The following is a 22968-nucleotide window of genomic DNA, read 5'->3' as shown; positions in this document are numbered from 1 at the left end:
GAAAAGGGGTTTTGCGGATGCGAGTGTTTTGCACTGAAAGAGAAAGAGCTGAATTTAAATCACAGAAATATTTAATCGCCATGGAGAAACATGTAAACAACTAATAATCATAAAAAAATAAAAAAACAAACAAACAGACAAAAATACAAGCACAATACTGGGCATTAGATGAGGTTACATCTTTCAAACTCGTGAATATGTTACCTTCATTTTTTCATCGAATTGTTGTAAAGCAAAATATTATTTTTGATATTTTCAGGCATGTAGAATTAACAAATGACATCGTCTGGAGAATAGAAGGATTAAGAGGATAACAGTTTAACAGGTACAAATCAATTTTCATTCTGCCACTGATTAGTGCTGTAGAGCTCATGTTATTTATGATGAAAGATCACAATCTTATTTTTCTTGCGGCTGACAACAATCAAGGTTAATTTCAGTCGAATTTCCCGGTTTATTGTTATCAGATGTGAAGATATTTCATGGGTTTCTCACATTTGACTGGTTTAATAGTCTGCACGCGATGCAATTTCCTAAAGCCTTAAACTCCTGGAAGTGATATAACTTGTAACTTATTCTTGTAATATCAATACATTATCCAGCAAACAGGCAATGAGAATACTCAAAGTTTTATCAGGTAGAATTCGTTATCTTTGAACTAACACCAAATTTTTGTATCTACTTTGAAATGAAACATGTAGCAGCTAGAGGGGAGAATTAACAATTAGATCACGGGAGTTAAAGGTTTAACTGTGCGTGATGATTATGCGGCAGAAGCGCGTGACGAGCATGTGACAAAGTTAGATAAAGTGACGTAAATAATTAGAGCTCTCGTCAATATCAAAATCAGCAAATATCTCTTTGTAAGTTTGTAACAAGGCTCGAGGTTGAAAAAAAATTACACAATCCTTACGTTTCTTTTGATATGGTAACATTCGCGATATATAGTAATAATAACGGTAATATGGTTCAGTTTCCAAAACGTGACATCTCCACCGCACGCTGTAAATGTACCATTTATATCTTCACATATAAAGGTATCAATATCGTCATTACAACCGGATTTATCAACATGACAGTTTTACCTTCCATGTGGGCTGTTTTTTTTTTCAATTGTATTTTTTTACCTGAAGCTGAATTCAATTCTTTTTTAAAGAAAATAGTTCTTCTAATGAGAAACTGTTGTATTACAATGTCCGAAATTGAATGGATTTTTCGGCGAGCTGAGTTTCGGTGTAACGGATCTCTTTAATCGATGCTCCTATTTAAAAAATCATGTTTGATCCAAATTTTCAATCAATATCTTTTGAATAAAATGGATGATACATGTTGGCCTATCGATACGAATTTATCCGCTTGAATTGAATTATCTATTTGAAGGAGTAAAAGATGTCATGAACACTAGATGGTAAAATTCGTATCCACGCGCGGTTATCTAATATCTCATGTATGCGTGAGTATTACTGAACAAGTGTGAGCTTAAGAAGGCTGTACATCGGCCAATTTCCCTCACTATATTTTAAGCCGGGACCGAGACGAAGGCTTCGTCAGCAACGGATCAAAGGATGTATCACACGATAACAAAATTTATTGTTTTTCTAGAGGGCACGGTAACGAATCCTGCAATCTGATTGGTTCTTTACCCGGTCAGTATTTTCCTATCTCTGCCCACGGGCCACGGTAACGCTTTCGTGAGTCGCCGAGTACATCCCAACTTTCATTGTCATTTTTCATAAATATACCTCGTTTTCCGGCTGGGCAGTATTTTAAAGCAAACAAGTCGGTCACTACCTCAAGCCGATAAATAACTTATGAATCCTCTCTTTTCTCTCTCTCAAATCACTTTGGTTGACAGAAAAATATTGGTTTCAGAATGAATTTGTATAAACAATAGTGTCATTACGATGGTTGACAAGCGGCCTAAAAACTGTCTGCAATTAATTTTAATCGTTCACAAAAAGTACCCAGAAAGTAAAAACGTGAGGTATTTGGTTACAGTTAAACTGAACGATGGAACTTTCATTAATTTAACATCTGAATTTTCTCGAGAAAATTGTTGGTAGAGAAAGAGCGAGCAAAGTTTTAATTTAAGTTCTACAACAAATATACGCTCCCGGTGAGTCTTTCCAATTCCGTTCAATTTGGACATTTGTACCGTAAATTACACAACAGAAACTGAAGGAATTTTTTGAGAAAAGGCCGCATTAAATTCCCTTGTGTCTCGTTGGAGTGTGCCGTTCGAATTTAGTTTTTGTGAAGGAAAGACCAGATTTACACACGCCATTGCAGCAAACAAACGAGCAAACTCTCACAACTTCAAAATAAAAAGATTGAATTTACTCACAATTACTTTCCTCGCCGTTTACTTAATGAACAGAGGTAAATCTTCGTACATGAATGAATCGTTGATGAGGGTGAATAACACTTTCCGTTAGATCATTGACTGATTTTGAAGAAAACATTGTCGTGACAGACCTTGCCAAACTAGTTCCGTTGTTTTTCAAATGCTCTTATGCTTTTTTTTTCTTACGCCCTCTCTCTAATTGACAGGTGTCAGATCGTGACAGATACTTGTAAAAATAATGTTTCAAAGTTTGTTTGGAAGCCTTTTAATCACCTTTATCGTTACGGAAATGAAAATGTTTCGCTGAAGCATCTCTCTTTAATTTGCATCACCTCTATTTTAACTACCATTTACTCGCTCAAAAATTGTTCAGTTTATGGAAGATCTTATCGTATTTTCAGCCCTAAATCATTCGGGTTCTTTCGGAAAGAATTTCGTCAAGTTTAAAAACAATAAATATGTTATTTACCGGCTAAGGGTCGGTCCGTATGGTGAAAAACTGTGACCTCGGTCTTGAAAATGCTGCCCTCGGCCTACGGCCTCGGGCGGTATTTTCAAGACCTCGGTCACAGTTTTTCACCATACGGACCTCCCAGCCGGCAAATAACATATATATATTCATGCATTATCGAAGGACCAAATAAATCTGCGAGTTTCGTTGTGATTTTTGTTTTGTTTTGTTTTCATTTAGGACGAATCTGTGACCTGTGTTTTAGCCAAAAATGCTGGAAAAGCTTTTATTCATAGGACAAAAATATATTGTTTAGTTATGAAATTATACGAGGTATTCAACAGGCTACAAGCATTTCTTTTTTTCCTTCTGTGGGGAATCAAAGTGGGAATCTAAAGAACACACATTTTGCACTCTTGGGTAGCCGATCAGAGCACAGCTTTCCTGCTCGCTCGCGGGTCCTCCCTTAACGTATAAATAGCAGAGGAATTGGTCTTTTATTGCATTCTTTTTGATCCATGCCTACCGGGTACAACAAGGTTGTTTATTGCAATTCACGCATTTTGATAAGGGACAGCCTTGAACGACGTTTCAACAGATGAGACTACGAAAACAAACAAACAAACATGACACAACCCGCAGAACTTAACTGGAGCTGTCACGCAATTACAATAGCGTGACGGAGGAAACTTTCAGATTTTCAATCTTCCTCTATGATTAAGTATAAAATGTTTTCTTTAGGTTACTTTCATCTGAGTCTCCTCTTTTGATTTTAAACAATGTAGCGCAGTACAATCGATTCAATTTTATTTCTAGCAATGGCAGAAAGCAACCTCCCAACAACGGGAGAAGAACTGGAGGTGAAAAATGAGTTTCCAGCCACAGGTAAGAAAAAGCAGCAGGGAGAGACTTCGTTGTGGTGATTTTGTACAGTTTGTTAATTAAGTATATCTTAATTCCGGTGCACAATTTTTTGGATTACTTCGACTTGAAGGTTTTTAAGGAATCCACTAAATACGTCAGTATTAGAACGCTAGTTGTAATTGCACAAAGTTGTGATCACTAACAAAGTTGAAATATCTTCTTGGTAATTTCAGCAACAGAGGAAAGTCAAGTTACGTCAAGTGACGCTGAACTCAATGACCCTTTAAGAGGTAAGAAAACCAGGTGAAGTAAGATTGTTTGAAAGACGTCTCAGTGAAGTTTTTTTGTCCTATTTACATCAAAATTTGCGCCACAAAGCGGCAAATTTGAACACGACTTCGCTTTGAAGAGCCCTAAATTAGAGAAGAATGGGTCAAACTTGGCCCACTAAGCTTTGTATAACTCAGTTTTCTGAGTTTTAGAAGTGCTTCCTTCCAAATCAACGCACGGCGTTTTAAAGATTAAAGATGTAGCTACAATTTTCACCTAAAATGAATAATATTTGCTAAGTAGAAGTATTTTCCTTTTGAATTTGAAGATACTCTAAATTTCCTTTTTTTTTTCAATGTGAAAGTCGTTTTCGGCGAGAGAGAGCTGTTGGCTGAAAAAAATGGCAAACGGATAACTTTTTGAGGCCGCCACGAAGAAAGTATTTGACTAAAAGTTATGCTAACACCTGTTTGTCCGTTATTGTTCAATGCATGTTTGGCAGAAATTTTACTCAATTTGAGAATTCTACAGCGAAAAGGAGGCATTTTGTCTCGGCCGTATCGCCTGTTTTGGTCTTCTAAATATTTCACGCCTCGTTAGACAGTTATGTCAACACCAGGCCCACGCTATAAACCGCCAGTCAACAAAATATAGAACCCCTGACTTTCACATCAGGCAAAATGGCACTTCGCGGGAAAGCAGTACTTTCCCAATCAGATTTCTCCAGTTGGCCTCTAAGAGTATGTTCTCAATAGACAGTTACATGTATGAGAAAAACCAAGTGATCAAAAAACAACAGCAACAAAAAAACGCTTTTTTTTAGCGCACTTTTCTGAACGATGGGAAAACCACGAACCCTGGTCACTCTCAGCGCGATGTTTTTGTTTTTTTTTAACAGAACATTCACAAGTTTTAACTTTTTCGTTCCTGGCTTTGCTCTGCTTTATGCACTAATTATGGGGTTTTATATTCTAACTTGATATTTGGGAAAACGTAACCGAGGTGTAAAAGGGTTTTTGGAAAATCTCTCGATCTAAATGTAAACCGAACAGACTTGATTTGCTTACAGCCAAGCTACAGCTAAAACCTCTAATAGAGCATGTGTATATTTTTAAACAAACAAAGAGCAAAGATAAACTCTTCTGAAGTGCGATTGTAAACAAAGTTGAGTTGAAATAGGAGCTCCCGGTAAAATTTTTGTTAGTTTGGAAAACGTAAGCCAGTTGTAAAAGGAGTTTGTGAAAGCCTCTCGACCTAAATGTAAACCGAGAAACTTGAACTGGTAATAACCAAGCTGCAGCCCAGACTCTTAACAGCTTGCACACAAACAAAGTGTACAGATGAAGATTTAGATATATGAAAATTCACATACTTGCACTGCGGTGGAAAGATGAAATTAGAAGATCCACGCAGCTAAGAACACTACTGAAACTAGTAGTTGTAAGTAGGACCTGAAAAAAATTTCAGGCCCGTACGGGATTTGAACCCATGACCTCTGCGATGCCGGTGCAGCGCTCTACCAATTGAGCTAACAAGCCAACTGGGAGCTGGTCAATGAATTGGGTACAAGTCCTTTAACCTAAAAGTTTGTTTGGAAGTATAAAGTTTGCATCATCGGTCAAGGGTCGTATTACTCATTACTAAATCAATACTAAATCATTAAAACGGTATGTTTTCAGGGATAGCGAAAGTATGTCTCGAGGAAGGTAACAAAGAATACAGACATGGAGAAGCTAATAACGCGATAAACTCTTACACGGAAGGACTTCATGTGAACTGCAAAGATAAACGACTCAACGCCAAGCTTTACAGTAACAGGGCAACAGCTCATTTCCGTTTGGGTAACAATTTCATTTCTAAATATATAAATCTCTCATGCAGCGTTACAAGATAGCGGAATACACAATCTGCATCAAGAAAAGAAAGAAGTTGAGCAACAGCAGAGGAAAAGCACAAATACATGAATCCCGCTTTAGTGGATGAAAATTAAGAAAAGAAATGATTCTCGTTATTAGACTGCAATTTAAGCAATTGTAATTTTTCAGGCTTCTTTGCTGCAATTTCATTGGATGAAACTTTTTTAAACCTCATTTCCTGAATCTCATAGCAAACTACATGGAATGTCTGGATGATGCAACAGTTGCTGTTCAATTGGAACCCACTTTCATCAAAGCTATTAAGAAAGGTGGGTTTTTCAGACATAAGCCATCAACATTTTATTCTCTGATTTCGTCAAAAGAGGATTGTGTGGTTTGTGGCAGGTAACTGCACTCCAAGTGTCAATTGTATCTGGTGTGTCAATGTCTGTTATGTGGATATAAAGCATAAGAAAATGTCAATAAGCTCTCAAATACCGCTGCCTGGTTAGTTCACGTTGTAGAGCGCCGGAGGTCGAGGGTTCAAGCCTTGGACCGGACCATCACCCTGAGTCTTAAAATATCTGAGGGCAGTGTGCTGCCGCCTAAGCTGTGACATCTGCAAATGGTTTGATATTCTTGTCACGGATATGGACGGAAAAATGTGAGCCCCGTTTCCTAAATCTTCTCTGTAACTATTAGCAGGGGACGTTACAAAACCCGAAAAAGAAGCACCTGAAAGATTCCCTATGAAGAGTTAAACTGCTCAATGCAGTCTTCCCGAAAACTTCCCCGAAAAATGCTGAAAAGTGCATAACAGCACATTAAAAGAAAGAATGCGCGAGATAAATTCGTCGTTATCATCATAAATTGAAGCTTAATTGGTAGCCGCTTTGTATTAGTTCCTTATTGTTCATTTTGAGTTCTTCCACAAGTTCAAATTTCCTTCATTATCACAATTTTTGTTCCCAGCTAAATGAAAAATTAAGTCCATTTTATCAATACGTTTATACCTTAACAGTGATAAATTACCTCGCACCACCAGTTATTCTCTCCTTTTCAGGAGCCAGAGCTTGTGTCGAACTTTGCTGGTATAAAGAAGCAAGGAGCTGGTTGCATATGGGATTGACCGTATCCTTTAACGAATGTTTCCAGCGTGATACGAGATGCAATGCGAATAATATTTCAAGAATAAAAAAATACGTTCCAGGCAGATTCTTCTACACATAATGCAAGCCATGTTCTCTTATACTGCACTGAGCAGTTTAAAGAAGCTAAAATATTATTAAGGAGTTCTTTCGATTGTTCGACGAAACTTTACTTAAAAGAAGAGGCCATATTAACTAATTCCCAGAGTTTCTGCTAAATGCCCCTCGTTTTTGTCTTGAGACGAGCATCACCATTTCGACCGAATCTAAATTAATAAATGCGCTTCAGAACTAGCTAACACTCTCGAATAACTTGAAATCAAATCTCTTCAAGAAAACCACACTCGAATTATCATTCCAATTTTAAGGTTTTATCCAACACTCTCATTATTTTTAAAACATATTTCCATTGTATGTTCGCAAATCCGCTCATGATATAGTTACCCTTGACACGTTTTAAGATTGACAACAATAACGAACGTCTGCTTCAATTAAAAAGGAAATCGAATACTGAACTAAAGGTCAAAGCAAACACTTATGCTAGTCTCGGATGTACTTACCATAATGCTGCACAGTTCGATACAGCAATCCAGTACCATCAACTTCATCTAGAAATTGCTAAAGAAGTGGAAGACAAGGCCAGACAGGGAGCAAGTTATGGCAATCTCGGCAACGCTTATCAAGGTCTAGGAGAGTTCAAAACAGCCATCAAGTACCATCAACGTCATCTAGAAATTGCTAAAGAAGTGGGAGACAAAGCCGGAGAGGGAGCAAGTTATGGAAATCTCGGCAACGCTTATGACAGTCTAGGAGAGTTCAAAACAGCCATCAAGTACCATCAGCAATGTCTAGAAATTGCTAAAGAAGTGGGAGACAAGGCCGGAGAGGGAGCAAGTTATTGCAATCTCGGCAACGCTTATCAAGGTCTAGGAGAGTTCAAAACAGCCATCAAGTACCATCAACGTCATCTAGAAATTGCTAAAGAAGTGGGAGACAAGGCCGGAGAGGGAAAAAGTTATGGCAATCTCGGCATCGCTTATGACAGTCTAGGAGAGTTCAAAACAGCCATCAAGTACCATCAACGTGATCTAGAAATTGCTAAAGAAGTGGGAGACAAGGCCGGAGAGGGAAAAAGTTATTGCAATCTCGGCAACGCTTATCAAGGTCTAGGAGAGTTCAAAACAGCCATCAAGTACCATCAACGTCATCTAGAAATTGCTAAAGAAGTGGGAGACAAGGCCGGAGAGGAAGCAAGTTATGGAAATCTCGGCAACGCTTATGACAGTCTAGGAGAGTTCAAAACAGCCATCAAGTACCATCAACGTCATCTAGATATTGCTAAAGAAGTGGGAGACAAGGCCGGAGAGGGAAGAAGTTATTGCAATCTCGGCATCGCTTATCGCAGTCTAGGAGAGTTCAAAACAGCCATCAAGTACCATCAACGTGATCTAGAAATTGCTAAAGAAGTGGGAGACAAGGCCGGAGAGGGACGAAGTTATGGCAATCTCGGCATCGCTTATGACAGTCTAGGAGAGTTCAAAACAGCCATCAAGTACCATCAAAGTCATCTAGAAATTGCCAAAGAAGTGGGAGACAAGGCCGGAGAGGGAAGAAGTTATTGCAATCTCGGCATCGCTTATCGCAGTCTAGGAGAGTTCAAAACAGCCATCAAGTACCATCAACGTCATCTAGAAATTACTAAAGAAGTGGGAGACAAGGCCGGAGAGGGAAGAAGTTATGGCAATCTCGGCATCGCTTATCGCAGTCTAGGAGAGTTCAAAACAGCCATCAAGTACCATCAACGTGATCTAGAAATTGCTAAAGAAGTGGGAGACAAGGCCGGAGAGGGAGCAAGTTATGGAAATCTCGGCAACGCTTATGGCAGTCTAGGAGAGTTCAAAACAGCCATCAAGTACCATCAACGTCATCTAGAAATTGCTAAAGAAGTGGGAGACAAGGCCGGAGAGGGAAAAAGTTATTGCAATCTCGGCAACGCTTATCAAGGTCTAGGAGAGTTCAAAACAGCCATCCAGTACCATCAACGTCATCTAGAAATTGCTAAAGAAGTGGGAGACAAGGCCGAAGAGGGAGCAAGTTATGGCAATCTCGGCAACGCTTATGACAGTCTAGGAGAGTTCAAAACAGCCATCAAGTACCATCAACGTCATCTAGAAATTGCTAAAGAAGTGGGAGACAAGGCCGGAGAGGGAGCAAGTTATGGCAGTCTCGGCAACGCTTATCACAGTCTAGGAGAGTTCAAAACAGCCATCAAGTACCATCAGCAATGTCTAGAAATTGTTAAAGAAGTGGGAGACAAGGCCGGAGAGGGAAGAAGTTATAGCAGTCTTGGTAACGCTTATCAAGGTCTAGGAGAGTTCAAAACAGTTATCAAGTACCATCAACGTCATCTAGAAATTGCTAAAGAAGTGGGAGACAAGGCCGGAGAGGGAAAAAGTTATTGCAATCTCGGCAACGCTTATCAAGGTCTAGGAGAGTTCAAAACAGCCATCAAGTACCATCAACGTCATCTAGAAATTGCTAAAGAAGTGGGAGACAAGGCCGGAGAGGAAGCAAGTTATGGAAATCTCGGCAACGCTTATGACAGTCTAGGAGAGTTCAAAACAGCCATCAAGTACCATCAACGTCATCTAGAAATTGCTAAAGAAGTGGGAGACAAGGCCGGAGAGGGAAGAAGTTATTGCAATCTCGGCATCGCTTATCGCAGTCTAGGAGAGTTCAAAACAGCCATCAAGTACCATCAACGTGATCTAGAAATTGCTAAAGAAGTGGGAGACAAGGCCGGAGAGGGACGAAGTTATGGCAATCTCGGCATCGCTTATGACAGTCTAGGAGAGTTCAAAACAGCCATCAAGTACCATCAAAGTCATCTAGATATTGCCAAAGAATTGGGAGACAAGGCCGGAGAGGGAAGAAGTTATTGCAATCTCCGCATCGCTTATCGCAGTCTAGGAGAGTTCAAAACAGCCATCAAGTACCATCAACGTCATCTAGAAATTACTAAAGAAGTGGGAGACAAGGCCGGAGAGGGAAGAAGTTATGGCAATCTCGGCATCGCTTATCGCAGTCTAGGAGAGTTCAAAACAGCCATCAAGTACCATCAACGTCATCTAGAAATTGCTAAAGAAGTGGGAGACAAGGCCGGAGAGGGAGCAAGTTATGGAAATCTCGGCAACGCGTATCGCAGTCTAGGAGAGTTCAAAACAGCCATCAAGTACCATCAACGTGATCTAGAAATTGCTAAAGAAGTGGTAGACAAGGCCGGAGAGGGAAAAAGTTATTGCAATCTCGGCAACGCTTATCGCAGTCTAGGAGAGTTCAAAACAGCCATCAAGTACCATCAACGTGATCTAGAAATTGCTAAAGAAGTGGGAGACAAGGCCGGAGAGGGACGAAGTTATGGCAATCTCGGCATCGCTTATGACAGTCTAGGAGAGTTCAAAACAGCCATCCAGTACCATCAACGTCATCTAGAAATTGCTAAAGAAGTGGGAGACAAGGCCGGAGAGGGAAGAAGTTATGGCAATCTCGGCAACGCTTATGACAGTCTAGGAGAGTTCAAAACAGCCATCAAGTACCATCAACGTCATCTAGAAATTGCTAAAGAAGTGGGAGACAAGGCTGGAGAGGGAAGAAGTTATGGCAATCTCGGCAACGCTTATCACAGTCTAGGAGAGTTCAAAACAGCCATCAAGTACCATCAACGTGATCTAGAAATTGCTAAAGAAGTGGGAGACAAGGCCGGAGAGGGAGCAAGTTATTGCAATCTCGGCAACGCTTATCAAGGTCTAGGAGAGTTCAAAACAGCCATCAAGTACCATCAACGTCATCTAGAAATTGCTAAAGAAGTGGGAGACAAGGCCGGAGAGGGAAAAAGTTATGGCAATCTCGGCATCGCTTATGACAGTCTAGGAGAGTTCAAAACAGCCATCAAGTACCATCAACGTGATCTAGAAATTGCTAAAGAAGTGGGAGACAAGGCCGGAGAGGGAAAAAGTTATTGCAATCTCGGCAACGCTTATCAAGGTCTAGGAGAGTTCAAAACAGCCATCAAGTACCATCAACGTCATCTAGAAATTGCTAAAGAAGTGGGAGACAAGGCCGGAGAGGAAGCAAGTTATGGAAATCTCGGCAACGCTTATGACAGTCTAGGAGAGTTCAAAACAGCCATCAAGTACCATCAACGTCATCTAGATATTGCTAAAGAAGTGGGAGACAAGGCCGGAGAGGGAAGAAGTTATTGCAATCTCGGCATCGCTTATCGCAGTCTAGGAGAGTTCAAAACAGCCATCAAGTACCATCAACGTGATCTAGAAATTGCTAAAGAAGTGGGAGACAAGGCCGGAGAGGGACGAAGTTATGGCAATCTCGGCATCGCTTATGACAGTCTAGGAGAGTTCAAAACAGCCATCAAGTACCATCAAAGTCATCTAGAAATTGCCAAAGAAGTGGGAGACAAGGCCGGAGAGGGAAGAAGTTATTGCAATCTCGGCATCGCTTATCGCAGTCTAGGAGAGTTCAAAACAGCCATCAAGTACCATCAACGTCATCTAGAAATTACTAAAGAAGTAGGAGACAAGGCCGGAGAGGGAAGAAGTTATGGCAATCTCGGCATCGCTTATCGCAGTCTAGGAGAGTTCAAAACAGCCATCAAGTACCATCAACGTCATCTAGAAATTGCTAAAGAAGTGGGAGACAAGGCCGGAGAGGGAGCAAGTTATGGAAATCTCGGCAACGCTTATGGCAGTCTAGGAGAGTTCAAAACAGCCATCAAGTACCATCAACGTGATCTAGAAATTGCTAAAGAAGTGGGAGACAAGGCCGGAGAGGGAAAAAGTTATTGCAATCTCGGCAACGCTTATCAAGGTCTAGGAGAGTTCAAAACAGCCATCAAGTACCATCAACGTCATCTAGAAATTGCTAAAGAAGTGGGAGACAAGGCCGGAGAGGGAAGAAGTTATGGCAATCTCGGCATCGCTTATGACAGTCTAGGAGAGTTCAAAACAGCCATCCAGTACCATCAACGTCATCTAGAAATTGCTAAAGAAGTGGGAGACAAGGCCGAAGAGGGAGCAAGTTATGGCAATCTCGGCAACGCTTATGACAGTCTAGGAGAGTTCAAAACAGCCATCAAGTACCATCAACGTCATCTAGAAATTGCTAAAGAAGTGGGAGACAAGGCCGGAGAGGGAGCAAGTTATGGCAGTCTCGGCAACGCTTATGACAGTCTAGGAGAGTTCAAAACAGCCATCAAGTACCATCAGCAATGTCTAGAAATTGTTAAAGAAGTGGGAGACAAGGCCGGAGAGGGAAGAAGTTATAGCAGTCTTGGTAACGCTTATCAAGGTCTAGGAGAGTTCAAAACAGTTATCAAGTACCATCAACGTCATCTAGAAATTGCTAAAGAAGTGGGAGACAAGGCCGGAGAGGGAAGAAGTTATGGCAATCTCGGCATCGCTTATCAAGGTCTAGGAGAGTTCAAAACAGCCATCAAGTACCATCAACGTCATCTAGAAATTGCTAAAGAAGTGGGAGACAAGGCCGGAGAGGGAAAAAGTTATGGCAATCTCGGCAACACTTATTGCAGGCTAAGAAAGTTCAAAACAGCCATCGAGTACCATCAACAATGTCTAGAAATTGCTAAAGAAGTGGGAGACAAGGCCGGAGAGGGAGCAAGTTATTGCAATCTCGGCAACGATTATCAAGTTCTACGACAGTTCAAAACAGCAATGGATTACTATCAACGCACTCTAGAAATCGCTCAAGAAGTGGGAGACAAGGCCGTAGAGGGAAAAAGTTATGGCAATCTCGGCAACGCTTATCGCAGTCTAGGAGAGTTCAAAACAGCCATCAAGTACCATCAACGTCATCTAGAAATTGCTAAAGAAGTGGGAGACAAGCCTGGAGTGGCGTGCTCACTCTGTTCCCTTGGAAACCATTTTGAGTGCCGAGGAAATCTCATGATGGCCTTTGACTATTATTACTCAAGTGTAGAATTGTATGATGATATCAGGGCCGGTCTTCAACTCAACGATCAGTGGAAGATTTCTTATCGTAATCTTTACTAAATAGCATACAAAGGTTTGTGGCGTATAAATCTCAAACGAGGTCAAGCTCTAAAGGCTCTTCTTGCCACAGAGAAAGGACGTGCTCAAGCTCTGAGAGATCTCATGACCACAAAATATCAGCCTGGAGATTCTTTAACGGAAGGCGCATCCCACATTTCTCTGAGGTGCGTTACATTGAGCACAGTTTTCATAGCTATTAATGGACCATGCGTTTACTTCTGGGTTTGCCTCAGTGAAGATAACATCCAGATGAAAAAGGTACACGTCAACGATTATAAGTTTGAGGATGAATTGGAACGTTTCATCCAGCTGCTGAACGAAACTACTCTGAAGGAGATCCGTGAAAGAGATACTGTTAAAATCGAAAATCTTCCTCCTGATTCGCCGACAGAAGAGGAAAAGGCCAATGATGTGATCCGAGTTGATGTGAGGCACTCCCAATCAAGTGCTTTAAAGAAGCTGCATGACATTATCGTTGCTCCTATTGCTGACCTGATCGAAGGCAACGAGATAACATTCGTTCCTGAGGGGCCATTTTGCCTTGTACCTTATGCAGCGTTGCTGGACTCCAAGTCATCATATCTGAGTGATTCTTGCACAATTCATGTGCTTCCCTCTCTGACGACGTTGCAACTAATTCATGATTGTCCAGCTGACTTTCACATCAAGACTGGTGCATTGCTTGTCGGCGACCCATGTTTCAAAGATATCATCTATCAGGGAAGACGTTTGGAACAACTTCCAGGAGCAAGGGAAGAAGTGGAAATGATCGGACGTATCCTCAATGTTCCCCCCCTCACTGGAGAAATGGCAACAAAACATGAAGTTTTAAAACGAATATCATCAGTGGCCTTAGTTCACATAGCAGCACACGGTAAAATGGAAACTGGAGAAGTTATCCTAGCGCCAAACACCACAAGAGAAAACCCTCAGCCGCATGAGGAAGACTATCTACTGACGATGAAAGATGTCATAGAAGCTGGGTTGCGAGCTCGTCTGGTTGTACTTAGCTGCTGTCACACTGCTCGTGGGGAAGTCATGGCAGAGGGTGTGGTGGGCATGGCGCGTGCACGTTTGGGTGCCGGTGCTAGATCTGTTGTAGTAACCTTGTGGGCGATTGGCGACGAGGGAACCCTGGAGTTCATGAGTTTCTTCTACGATGCACTTGCCAAAGGCAAGAAAGCAAGTGAAGCTCTCAATCAGGCCATGAAGTGTATGAGAGAAATTGAAGAGTTCAAGGAGGTGATTTACTGGGCACCATTTGTACTCATTGGTGATGATGTCAACCTGGATGTCAAGGATATTAGAAGCCGAGACAAGTAAATATTCTGTTTATACATTCTATTTAATACAAAGTTACCTTAAATCGTAATTATAGCTTATCTATGAGCAATGATACTTGCGTGTTATTTTCCTTTCAGTTGGGTTACCATATTTAGTTTTTGCTCCGGCAAGTTGAGATGCAGTAAAATCAAGAGGACACGTTTACGATGATGATATTCTTTTTAGGAAACCTGATAGGAGTAAAAAAGCAAATTTCTTTTAAAACAATCCTTTTGTGCAATGTATCGTTTCATGTGCTATGAAATATTTTATGGCAACTCAACTATCCTTCCTAAACTTAGATTCTTTTATTTTTCAGTTAAGGCAGTGAGCATTGGAGCCCCAAGGAGTTTTAGAATACCCGCAAACGCTGATATTTGGACCATAAACCAGTAAGCTACCGATTAAATATTTGTCAAGAGTCTTCTTTTCAAAGCAGGAAGAACCAAAAGGCGACTAAAGTCAAGTTTAACAAGAGAACGGATTTTCATTGATTCAAAAGTTGACTTTTTCCTTGTCTGAACTGCTCTTAAGAGCTTGATCTTTTATGTTCAGCTGAAACTACTGGTTTTTTTCACATAATGTCTTGAAATTATCATGAGTATCTATACAAAAGTTAATTTTTAATCTATGTATTACCTACTAAGCGGATTTGGGCGTTGCATTGGCGTCGAAGTTGAAAAGTCTTGAAAACGTTTCCAGAGTTTTTTAGACTTTTACTCAATCGGTTTTTTTCTCATGAGTGATGTAAAGCTGTTACAGCCATGTGCGTGTGTGGAGAATTTCCATGGAAATTGGAAAATAATCAGTTGTCCGATTGCTCGATTATCTTAGTTTATGTCGGATGGGAATTGTGAGTAACTTTTCGATGATTTGTACCCAGTAATTGGTACTTAAAGTTAGTTAGTTTCTGCTGATCAGAATTTGGTTTATCTGGACCTAAAATGACAGATTTTGGCCGTAATGGCAAGGATTTAGTCTTGGTATTAGTTAATTTTCTGAGATTTCTCCTTTAATTTTGAATGCGATAAATTGTGTTCTTTTTTACAAGACGATCGATGCATTTTAAGTATATTTTTTAAACTAATCGTCCGAAGGCAAAACGAGAAGTTTTATCTTAATTTTAGTTACCGGCGTACACAGCATTAAAAGAAGCTCAGAACGAGCTAGAAAGTTGGAGCCAAATGATTTCATTTAGTTTCTCCGATTAGATTGTTTACTTATTATCTAAGTACAATAAACTAACTTTTAAATGTCAAACAATGAAACAAGTCGCTTGGTTTTTTGTTAGAATGGAAGAGGAAATCAATGACAAAGGGAAGAAAATTTCTGCATCAACCTGCATAAGCCATTTCTTGTCGTTTGAAGTAGTGAGCGCGCCTAAGTCTTATTCGCTTAATAACTTTTGCTAATTTCTTTGAATAGGTTTACAGAATGAGAGATAAACTTCGATGTTTTCTGACTCTATAACTGCTAATATCCATCTCGACGCACTTCTTTAGCACGTTATGCGACAGATATGATGTTTTGTTACATCTTGTCGTTTGAAGTAGTGAGCGCACCTGTGTCTAGTTCGCTCAACTATTGCCCATCTCTTTGGATAAAGTTATTAAATAAGATAAAGACCTCGATTTTTTTTCAGATTTTATAACTACTAGTTTCATTGGCAGCCGTTCCTTAGGATGTCACGCGACGCGCTTCTGTAAGCATGTAAAGCGACATGATGTTTTGTCATATATCTTTGAAGAGGCAAGGAAAAAGAAATTACCTTTCACTTTGGGAGATGATGCTTTACTCCATTTATAGAAAGAGTCCTCATCATGGGTACCCTACGTCGGTGTGGTTCCTCGAGTGTAGAAAATATTGATGAATTTTTTTTCCACGGTTGTAAACTTAACTAAAACAGCTTAACTTACTTAGAACTGAAGAGGGTCGACCGAGGAGAACTTCTTGCGGCTAACGGTTTAAATTTTGGCCATTTTTCTGCTGCGGTTAACTCAAAATAACACAAATTAACACTTTGTAGGAAGGAAAGATTTCTAAGGTTAATTTTTGCTGTAACTAAGGGTTAAAATCTGTCAATTTTTACGCCTAACAGCTAGTTTTTTGACCGATTTACGGCTAGCGGTTAACCCTATGGAGACCCTCGACTGAGAAATATGCAAGATGTGAAATGAAAACGGTTTAAGAGGGTGGCATTTTCAATTCGAATTCGGAATTAGACCTTTTAGGGAAAAACAAGCCGTGGAAAAATCCTGGAGGCGAGGATTAAACTGGGAGATCTAAAAAAACTGCGACAACGTAAATGTTTCAGCAAAACATCTCTACTGACGATAGCATATATTACAATCATTAAAAAAAAAAAAAAAAAGATCCATGGGAAGGGGGAAGGATGAGTCGATGGTCCGTTTATCCCCCCGGGTTGGGAGTGTAAACAGCTACGTGGTTTCATGAGTAGCATCTCCGGACGGATTCTCAAGAATCTTAGAGCTACGATTTCAGAAGGTAAAGATAAGAATCTCCCTGAGAAATTGATAGACTTAGGCTTCTTTCTTCTTCTTAAATTTTCTCCTCGTGCTACATAACTCAACTCCGTCTATCCACCCTACAGCGGTTTTTAGTATATACCACAACAGAGCTCTTCGCGTGGGCTGATTGGCTAATTCAGAATTAATAGTCGAACCTGTATTAAGAGGTCGGTTGTAAAATTCCCGAATTTTTTCCTCTTATGCATTGTGACTTTCACCACTTTTTAGCGGTGGTCTCTATTAAGCGGTTGTGGTCATCCTTGACTGAGTCCCATCGGCCTGTTCGGGTTGTATGGAACGGTCACTTAGGGCGGAATCACTCGAATAAAACTACGAATTGTCTCTGAAGTAAAATTTATTCCATGTTTGTCTCCTAAAATCAATGTTAGTATTTAGAGTTCAAATATCCTCAACGCATTGCAGATTATCTTTCTTCTCAGGACTGTTTGTATCTAACAAATAATACATAAAAAAATTACGCAAATCATTTCCTTAGTAATTACCAAGAGGTCTGGCCGCTAGAATTCTTATTAATCGTTCTGTTTTTACGCTGCATCATCGTTTTGTTGATGTTATTCGATACATTTTTGAGCCATTTTTTAAAATAAGCTTCACTTGAAAGAGAAATGATAAATTATGGTACAAAATGTTGTTTTCTTGTCTTTTCTTGGTGACCTGTATTAAACGATGATAACACTCTGTTATAACACTCAGTTACGGGTTAAAAACGGTTGCTCGATTGTGCCGTCCTCGTGAATTTGTGAAAGAATTAAATGGTTAGTTATGAGACAAAAAAGACGAGTTCCTTAATGTCATTACCCTCTGGAGTGTACGCTGGTATTTTCGCAAGTTCACGCCGAGATTCCCACGGGACACCTGTCGGGATCTCTCTCGGGATGCCGGTGAGGAGATTTGTACCAGGGAGCTAGCGGGAATTCAACCGGGATCCCCGCGCGGATAAAAACGAGCAAACAAAATTGAATGAAATCCGGTTTCGTCAGTGGTCCCACCAATCCAATATTTCACTTCCTCCTCACTTTCCACTTCCGCTAAGTTTTTTTCGAGAAAGATCAGAGGTCTCCATGACGTTGGAGTTCGCTAATTGTATATGAATACATTCGCAAGTGTGAAAGAAATCGGCCTTCGCCAAAACACTCGTGTGGCTAATGCTCACAGCTGTCTGTCAACTACGTATTCTTTCTTGCCGCTAGTTCTTTGCTCCTCAGTTTCAAACCCACACCATCCTTCCCAAGTCTTTCCCCTAATCACGGACCTCAATAATTCACAACATTATTTGGTATCGTGCGCCAATTTTTACTTTTCTTACTTTCATAATGGTTAAAGGAATTGGTGAATAGAGCTCTTCACGTCGGCTGATTGTCTTATTCGGAATGAATAGTCGAACCTGTATTAAGCGGTTGGCTGTTAAATTCGCGAATTTTTTTTTTCCTGTTAAGCTCTGTCACTTTCACCGCTTTTCATCCTTGGTCATCCTTGACTTAGTCCCATCGGCCTGTTCGGGTTGTTACCATTTGCCTCTCCATGTTTGCCAGATAATATAATTCCCATTTCCGAAGCCAGCAATAAAAATCCACAATTTTAAATTGTTTTTCAATAAGTACTTTGTGTGCTTCCTTGCTCATTTCTCTACCACAATCTACGTGTTTAATAAAGTTTAGCCCAGAATTTAGAGTAGCTTTCATTAGGGGAGTTACATTTTGACTCAAAAAAATTTAAAATACAAAAAAACAAAAACCACAACTACAACAACAACAACTACAACAACAACTACAACAACAACAACACCCAGATACAGACTGTATTATACTGTGGTAACAAACGAGGGAGACCTTTACCCCAAGCTATAGCAGATCTCCGGAAAATGGAACCACAAAGAAAGAACAGTGTGCTTCCTTCTGAGTTAGTCTCAAAGTTTTACACTGGAACGTCAAAGTTGACGCTTTCAAAAGTCACAACAGATGCCGTGAAATGGCGGTCTTAGCGGCGGTACTTGATAAAAGATGGGTTGCGTAGGAGAGTCACGGCCGGGAACCAGCGGTTGACAGCCTTTTGAGACATGCGCGGCTGACGGGGCCTGAAAGACAAAAAGAGAGGAACGGCAATATAAGCTGCGTTTGAAAGGTTTGGACGAGATCTGGAGGGACTTTGTCGAGTATTTCAAGTTAATTAACCTTCAAAAAATTAGTTCATGACAACAAAGGAATCATAGCAATAGAGAAAATAGGCCAAAAGAGAGAAATTTCTTTCGTACTTTGAGTAAGAAGGGAGACTAAATGTCTTTTTTTCCTTCACTATTGTTCTGGAATGGCAACGAAAAGTCATTTAAAACAAATATTACAAAGTTTCAGAGCGTCCTGCCTCGATGCCAAACCTACAATATACAGGCTCTGTCGGAGATCCGGCGACAAAATAGATGCCTTGAAACACGGTACTTGAAAACTAATTTTAACGTTTAGAACGGAATACTTAAGCATTTTAGACTCAAGGTGAAAAAAAGGTTACACACGTAGGGATGTTTCTTTTTCTCCTAATGAAAAGCTTTGAAACTGTTCTATATCACCCAGAATGCAATCACTTTTTTAAAGGTCGGCTTGAAAAGTAACTGTCGGTGAGATACGTCTTAGTTGCTCAAAAAACTGTGCAAACTGGCAAAAAAGAAAGGCTAACTTTCAATATTCCCGCGTGACCACAGAATGGATACGAAATGAATAGTAACCAACCGAACATAGCTCGCATCGTAAGTTTCTTCTCAACGTTACCCATTTTTTATCAAATCTGACTTGGGGAGTAGGGTACGTTTTCTGCCTAATTTTCCAGGATTTCACACTAATAACGACGCTTAACAAAAGAAAATTATGTATTTCTTGTCCTCAGTGAAAAGATCATTTCTAGTATTCTGATTGGTTGCTGAGTGCCGGTTGCAAGTGCATATACAGCGCTGTGTTTTGATCTTATCAGGGAAACAAACGTGCCAATTGTCTCTAAGCTACAGTTGCCCATTCGTCTGTCCGCCCATTCGTGCGCACGCTCATCTGTCGGATTATCAATCAAGCAAATCAAAATCCTAGGAATGCATCATCCCAGCCGAGTCGTGATTCTGGAGACAGTTTACTTACACTCTTCCAGGAGCTGATGATCTTTTTGTCTGTCAATAAGCAACTGACAGAACACCAGCATCACGGGTTGTCTGTGGGCAACCAGCACAGTCACAAAACCAAGGTATGCGACAAAAGCTAGAAAGAAAATTAAGAAACTTTGAAGTGAGAGCCGAAGGTTGTCAAGGATCCCAAAGGTTATGCTCTAGTTAGCATAACGAGAACTCTATAAATCTCGTGCAACGCTCTCGAACAATTAGACGTGAAGCTATTACGAATCGCTACGAAGCCACTACCGTTTGCTGCGTTCTGGGCAATTTGTTGGATCTTGTCACTAAAGAATTTCTGCTCGACCTTCCTTTCGTCGCCGAAGTCTTAAAGACATTAATTAATTGGTTAAAAGCTGTCTTAGGAAATAGTTAGCAACTTGGCAGCAGAAAAGGTCTGTATGTTGTATATCTCACTTCACATAGCCTCTGCCACTTATAAATTGCTTGTACTGGGTGCGTGCTACGTACCTTTGTCCCAAGCCTGGAAACCCTGCACCAGTGATGTTCGATCGATACGAGAGAAGAAAATCACTCTTAAAAGCATGCCCTTTAGAATTCGCATAGAAGCAGAGAGAAGTCCAGGAATTATGTTGTAGAAGAAGAAAAGTACGACATGATGGAGAATAGCCGCCTGAAAGAGAGAGAAAGAGACCAAAAACAAAGTGTACACGATACGGGCTGAATATTTTAAGTGACCCATAAGCAAGATGTGAATCTAGGAGAATTACTTAACCTGTATGCAACCAGTATAACACACAACAAACCAACAACCACAACTACAGCAACAACAATAACCATCACAGCAACAAAACCAACAACACCCATTACCACCACAACAAAATGAATAACAACAATAAACACCCAAACAACCATAAGAATGTAGATAGATGCCAAAAATCTTCCTATTAGAGACGTCTCTGTCGGCGAGTTTTTGCGTCGACGTTCAATTAATCTATCAAAGCTTTGTATTGAACGTTCTCTCGGCGAGGCGTGAGTTGACCACTAAACATACAATAGCATATAACGTATACAATTAACACAATAATAAAATTTGCTGCGCCATTGGTCATCGGCAGCCAAATAGGACCGAGCGGAGTCCAGTTCGGTCTGTAGTCGTAACAAAATTTGAGAAAGAAACTAGACATCAGACTGATGTACAACAAGTAATTTAGTGTTAACAACTGGGTTGAAAACGTAAATTAGCCACCGTAAAGGGTAAAAAAGCTGACGTTTCGAGCGTTAGCCCTTCGTCAGAGCGACTAGAGGAATTGTGGGTTGTATGTGGATTTATATGTAGAGAGTGGAGCTACGCCATTGGTGGGAATATGGTGACGAGACAATACCTGTTATCAATTGTGACAGTGATGTTTGGATAAGTCGAGTCACGAAAGACGAAATGTGTTAGAAACAACCGGAACAACATCAGAAAAATAGCTGAGGCCAAAATGGGTCTGTAGAAAAAAACATTCCATGAGTACTAGATTGCGTCTTTCGAAAAGCCTTCAAGTCTCACAATAATTATGAAATTATGATTATAATTATAAAACCAGCTTAGCCACGAAATCCTGATCCTGCAAATATGTTACTGTATCTTGTTTTGGTGCTTAAACAATCTTTAGAGTTGCATCCTACATGTAGTAGAGTATTTTTCAATTGAGTGTCGAAAGTAATCGATGATTGCTGTGATTTTGCTTAACTTCGCCATGTGATTGGTCCAGAAAGCTCGCGTCACCTTCTCAACCAATCATATTCAAAACTTGAACGAATCGTGATTTGAGCACTTGCGTTTTCCCGCCTTTTACGCAGTACGCCCGCAACGATCACAATAACCATACGACATATACACCGATGGCATTTTATGAAGTGGAGCAGCATGAAAAGAGAACTGACAACAGACAAGACAAGTCCTGCTTCTATCCCGCCTACAAAGAAAATGAAAAAAAAGAAAAAATTATCATCAAAATTTATCATCTAACCAAGTCTATTTACTCATCTGTCGTTCGTAATAGTTTTTCCTGTTTAATTGTCTTAGTAGCGGCTGTTTGAAGCCCTGAGTTAGGATTGTATATTTTTCTTTTTGGTTGGTGCGTCTACAGGTTTGTTTCCCTTTCTTGTTGGTCTGTTTCAGGAAGGTTTGGGTCGGGTAGAGAACGGGAAGGAGGTTTGGGTCGGGTCGAAAACAGGAAGGAGGTTTGACTCGGGTCGAAAACAGGAAAGAGGTTGGGGTCGGGTCGAAAACAGGAGTGAGGTTTAGGTCGCGTCGAAATTTGGGTCGGGTAGAAAACAAGAGGGAGGTTTGGGTCGGGTAGAAAACGGGAAGGAGGTTTGACTCGGGTCGAAAACAGGAAAGAGGTTTGGGTCGGGTCGAAAACAGGAGTGAGGTTTAGGTCGCGTCGAAATTTGGGTCGGGTAGAAAACAAGAGGGAGGTTTGGGTCGGGTTGAAAATAGGAGGGAGGTTGTACCGTTGTACTTATGCTCCCTCATTATAGATATATCCTCTGACGTAATGTGATACAGTGGTCAATCATATCTTGTGATCTATCGAATAACACGCGGCTTGGGACTGGTTACGAGACTCCGTTGTAGTTCTGTCTTTAAGCAAAAGTACTCATTCAAGGGGGTCGGGATAAGTGGAAAATTTGACCAGTATTTTCCAGTAACAACGGATGAACAACTTCTTGCTGATTTCAGGAAAACTTGCTATCTACATGGTCATTGCTAACCAGATCATTGGCCTTTCTCTCACACACATTACTTCCCTGCAGTCTTGCTTTATTTACACTCTTCACTGCTCGACTTGCGACTCCAATGACAACATTTTACCCACAAGCTAGGACAAAAGCTCAATGTGGTGTCATATCATAATTGATTTATTTTCTTTAATAGTTGAAGATCATAGATTATAATTCGTTGACGCAAAATTATATATTT

At 40.4% G+C, this 22968-nt stretch overlaps 2 protein-coding genes, 1 non-coding gene and 1 pseudogene across 6 annotated transcripts in view; 2 read left to right on the top strand and 2 right to left on the bottom strand.

Moving 5' to 3' along the window:
* Window positions 1-22968, top strand: part of LOC113678045 (replication factor C subunit 1-like) — a 249540-nt gene that overhangs the window by 171445 nt on the left and 55127 nt on the right. The window lies entirely within an intron of this gene.
* On the top strand, window positions 3663-14342 carry LOC149051589 (uncharacterized). The gene is given in 2 exon segments (XM_089199834.1): window positions 3663-3680; window positions 7395-14342. Coding segments are annotated over 2 exon segments (6966 nt in total).
* On the bottom strand, window positions 5395-5467 carry Trnaa-ggc (transfer RNA alanine (anticodon GGC)). The gene has a single exon. It is a non-coding gene; the product is annotated as a tRNA-Ala (tRNA).
* LOC149051588 (stimulated by retinoic acid gene 6 protein-like) lies at window positions 17399-21476 on the bottom strand (annotated as a pseudogene).

This window comes from Pocillopora damicornis, chromosome 1 (genome assembly GCF_964200805.1).
Source record: "Pocillopora damicornis chromosome 1, jaPocDami1.2, whole genome shotgun sequence".
NCBI classification, from domain to species: domain Eukaryota; kingdom Metazoa; phylum Cnidaria; class Anthozoa; order Scleractinia; family Pocilloporidae; genus Pocillopora; species Pocillopora damicornis.
The sequence above is the reverse complement of the archived record's forward strand: the minus strand, read 5'-3'. Positions and strand labels throughout refer to the sequence as shown.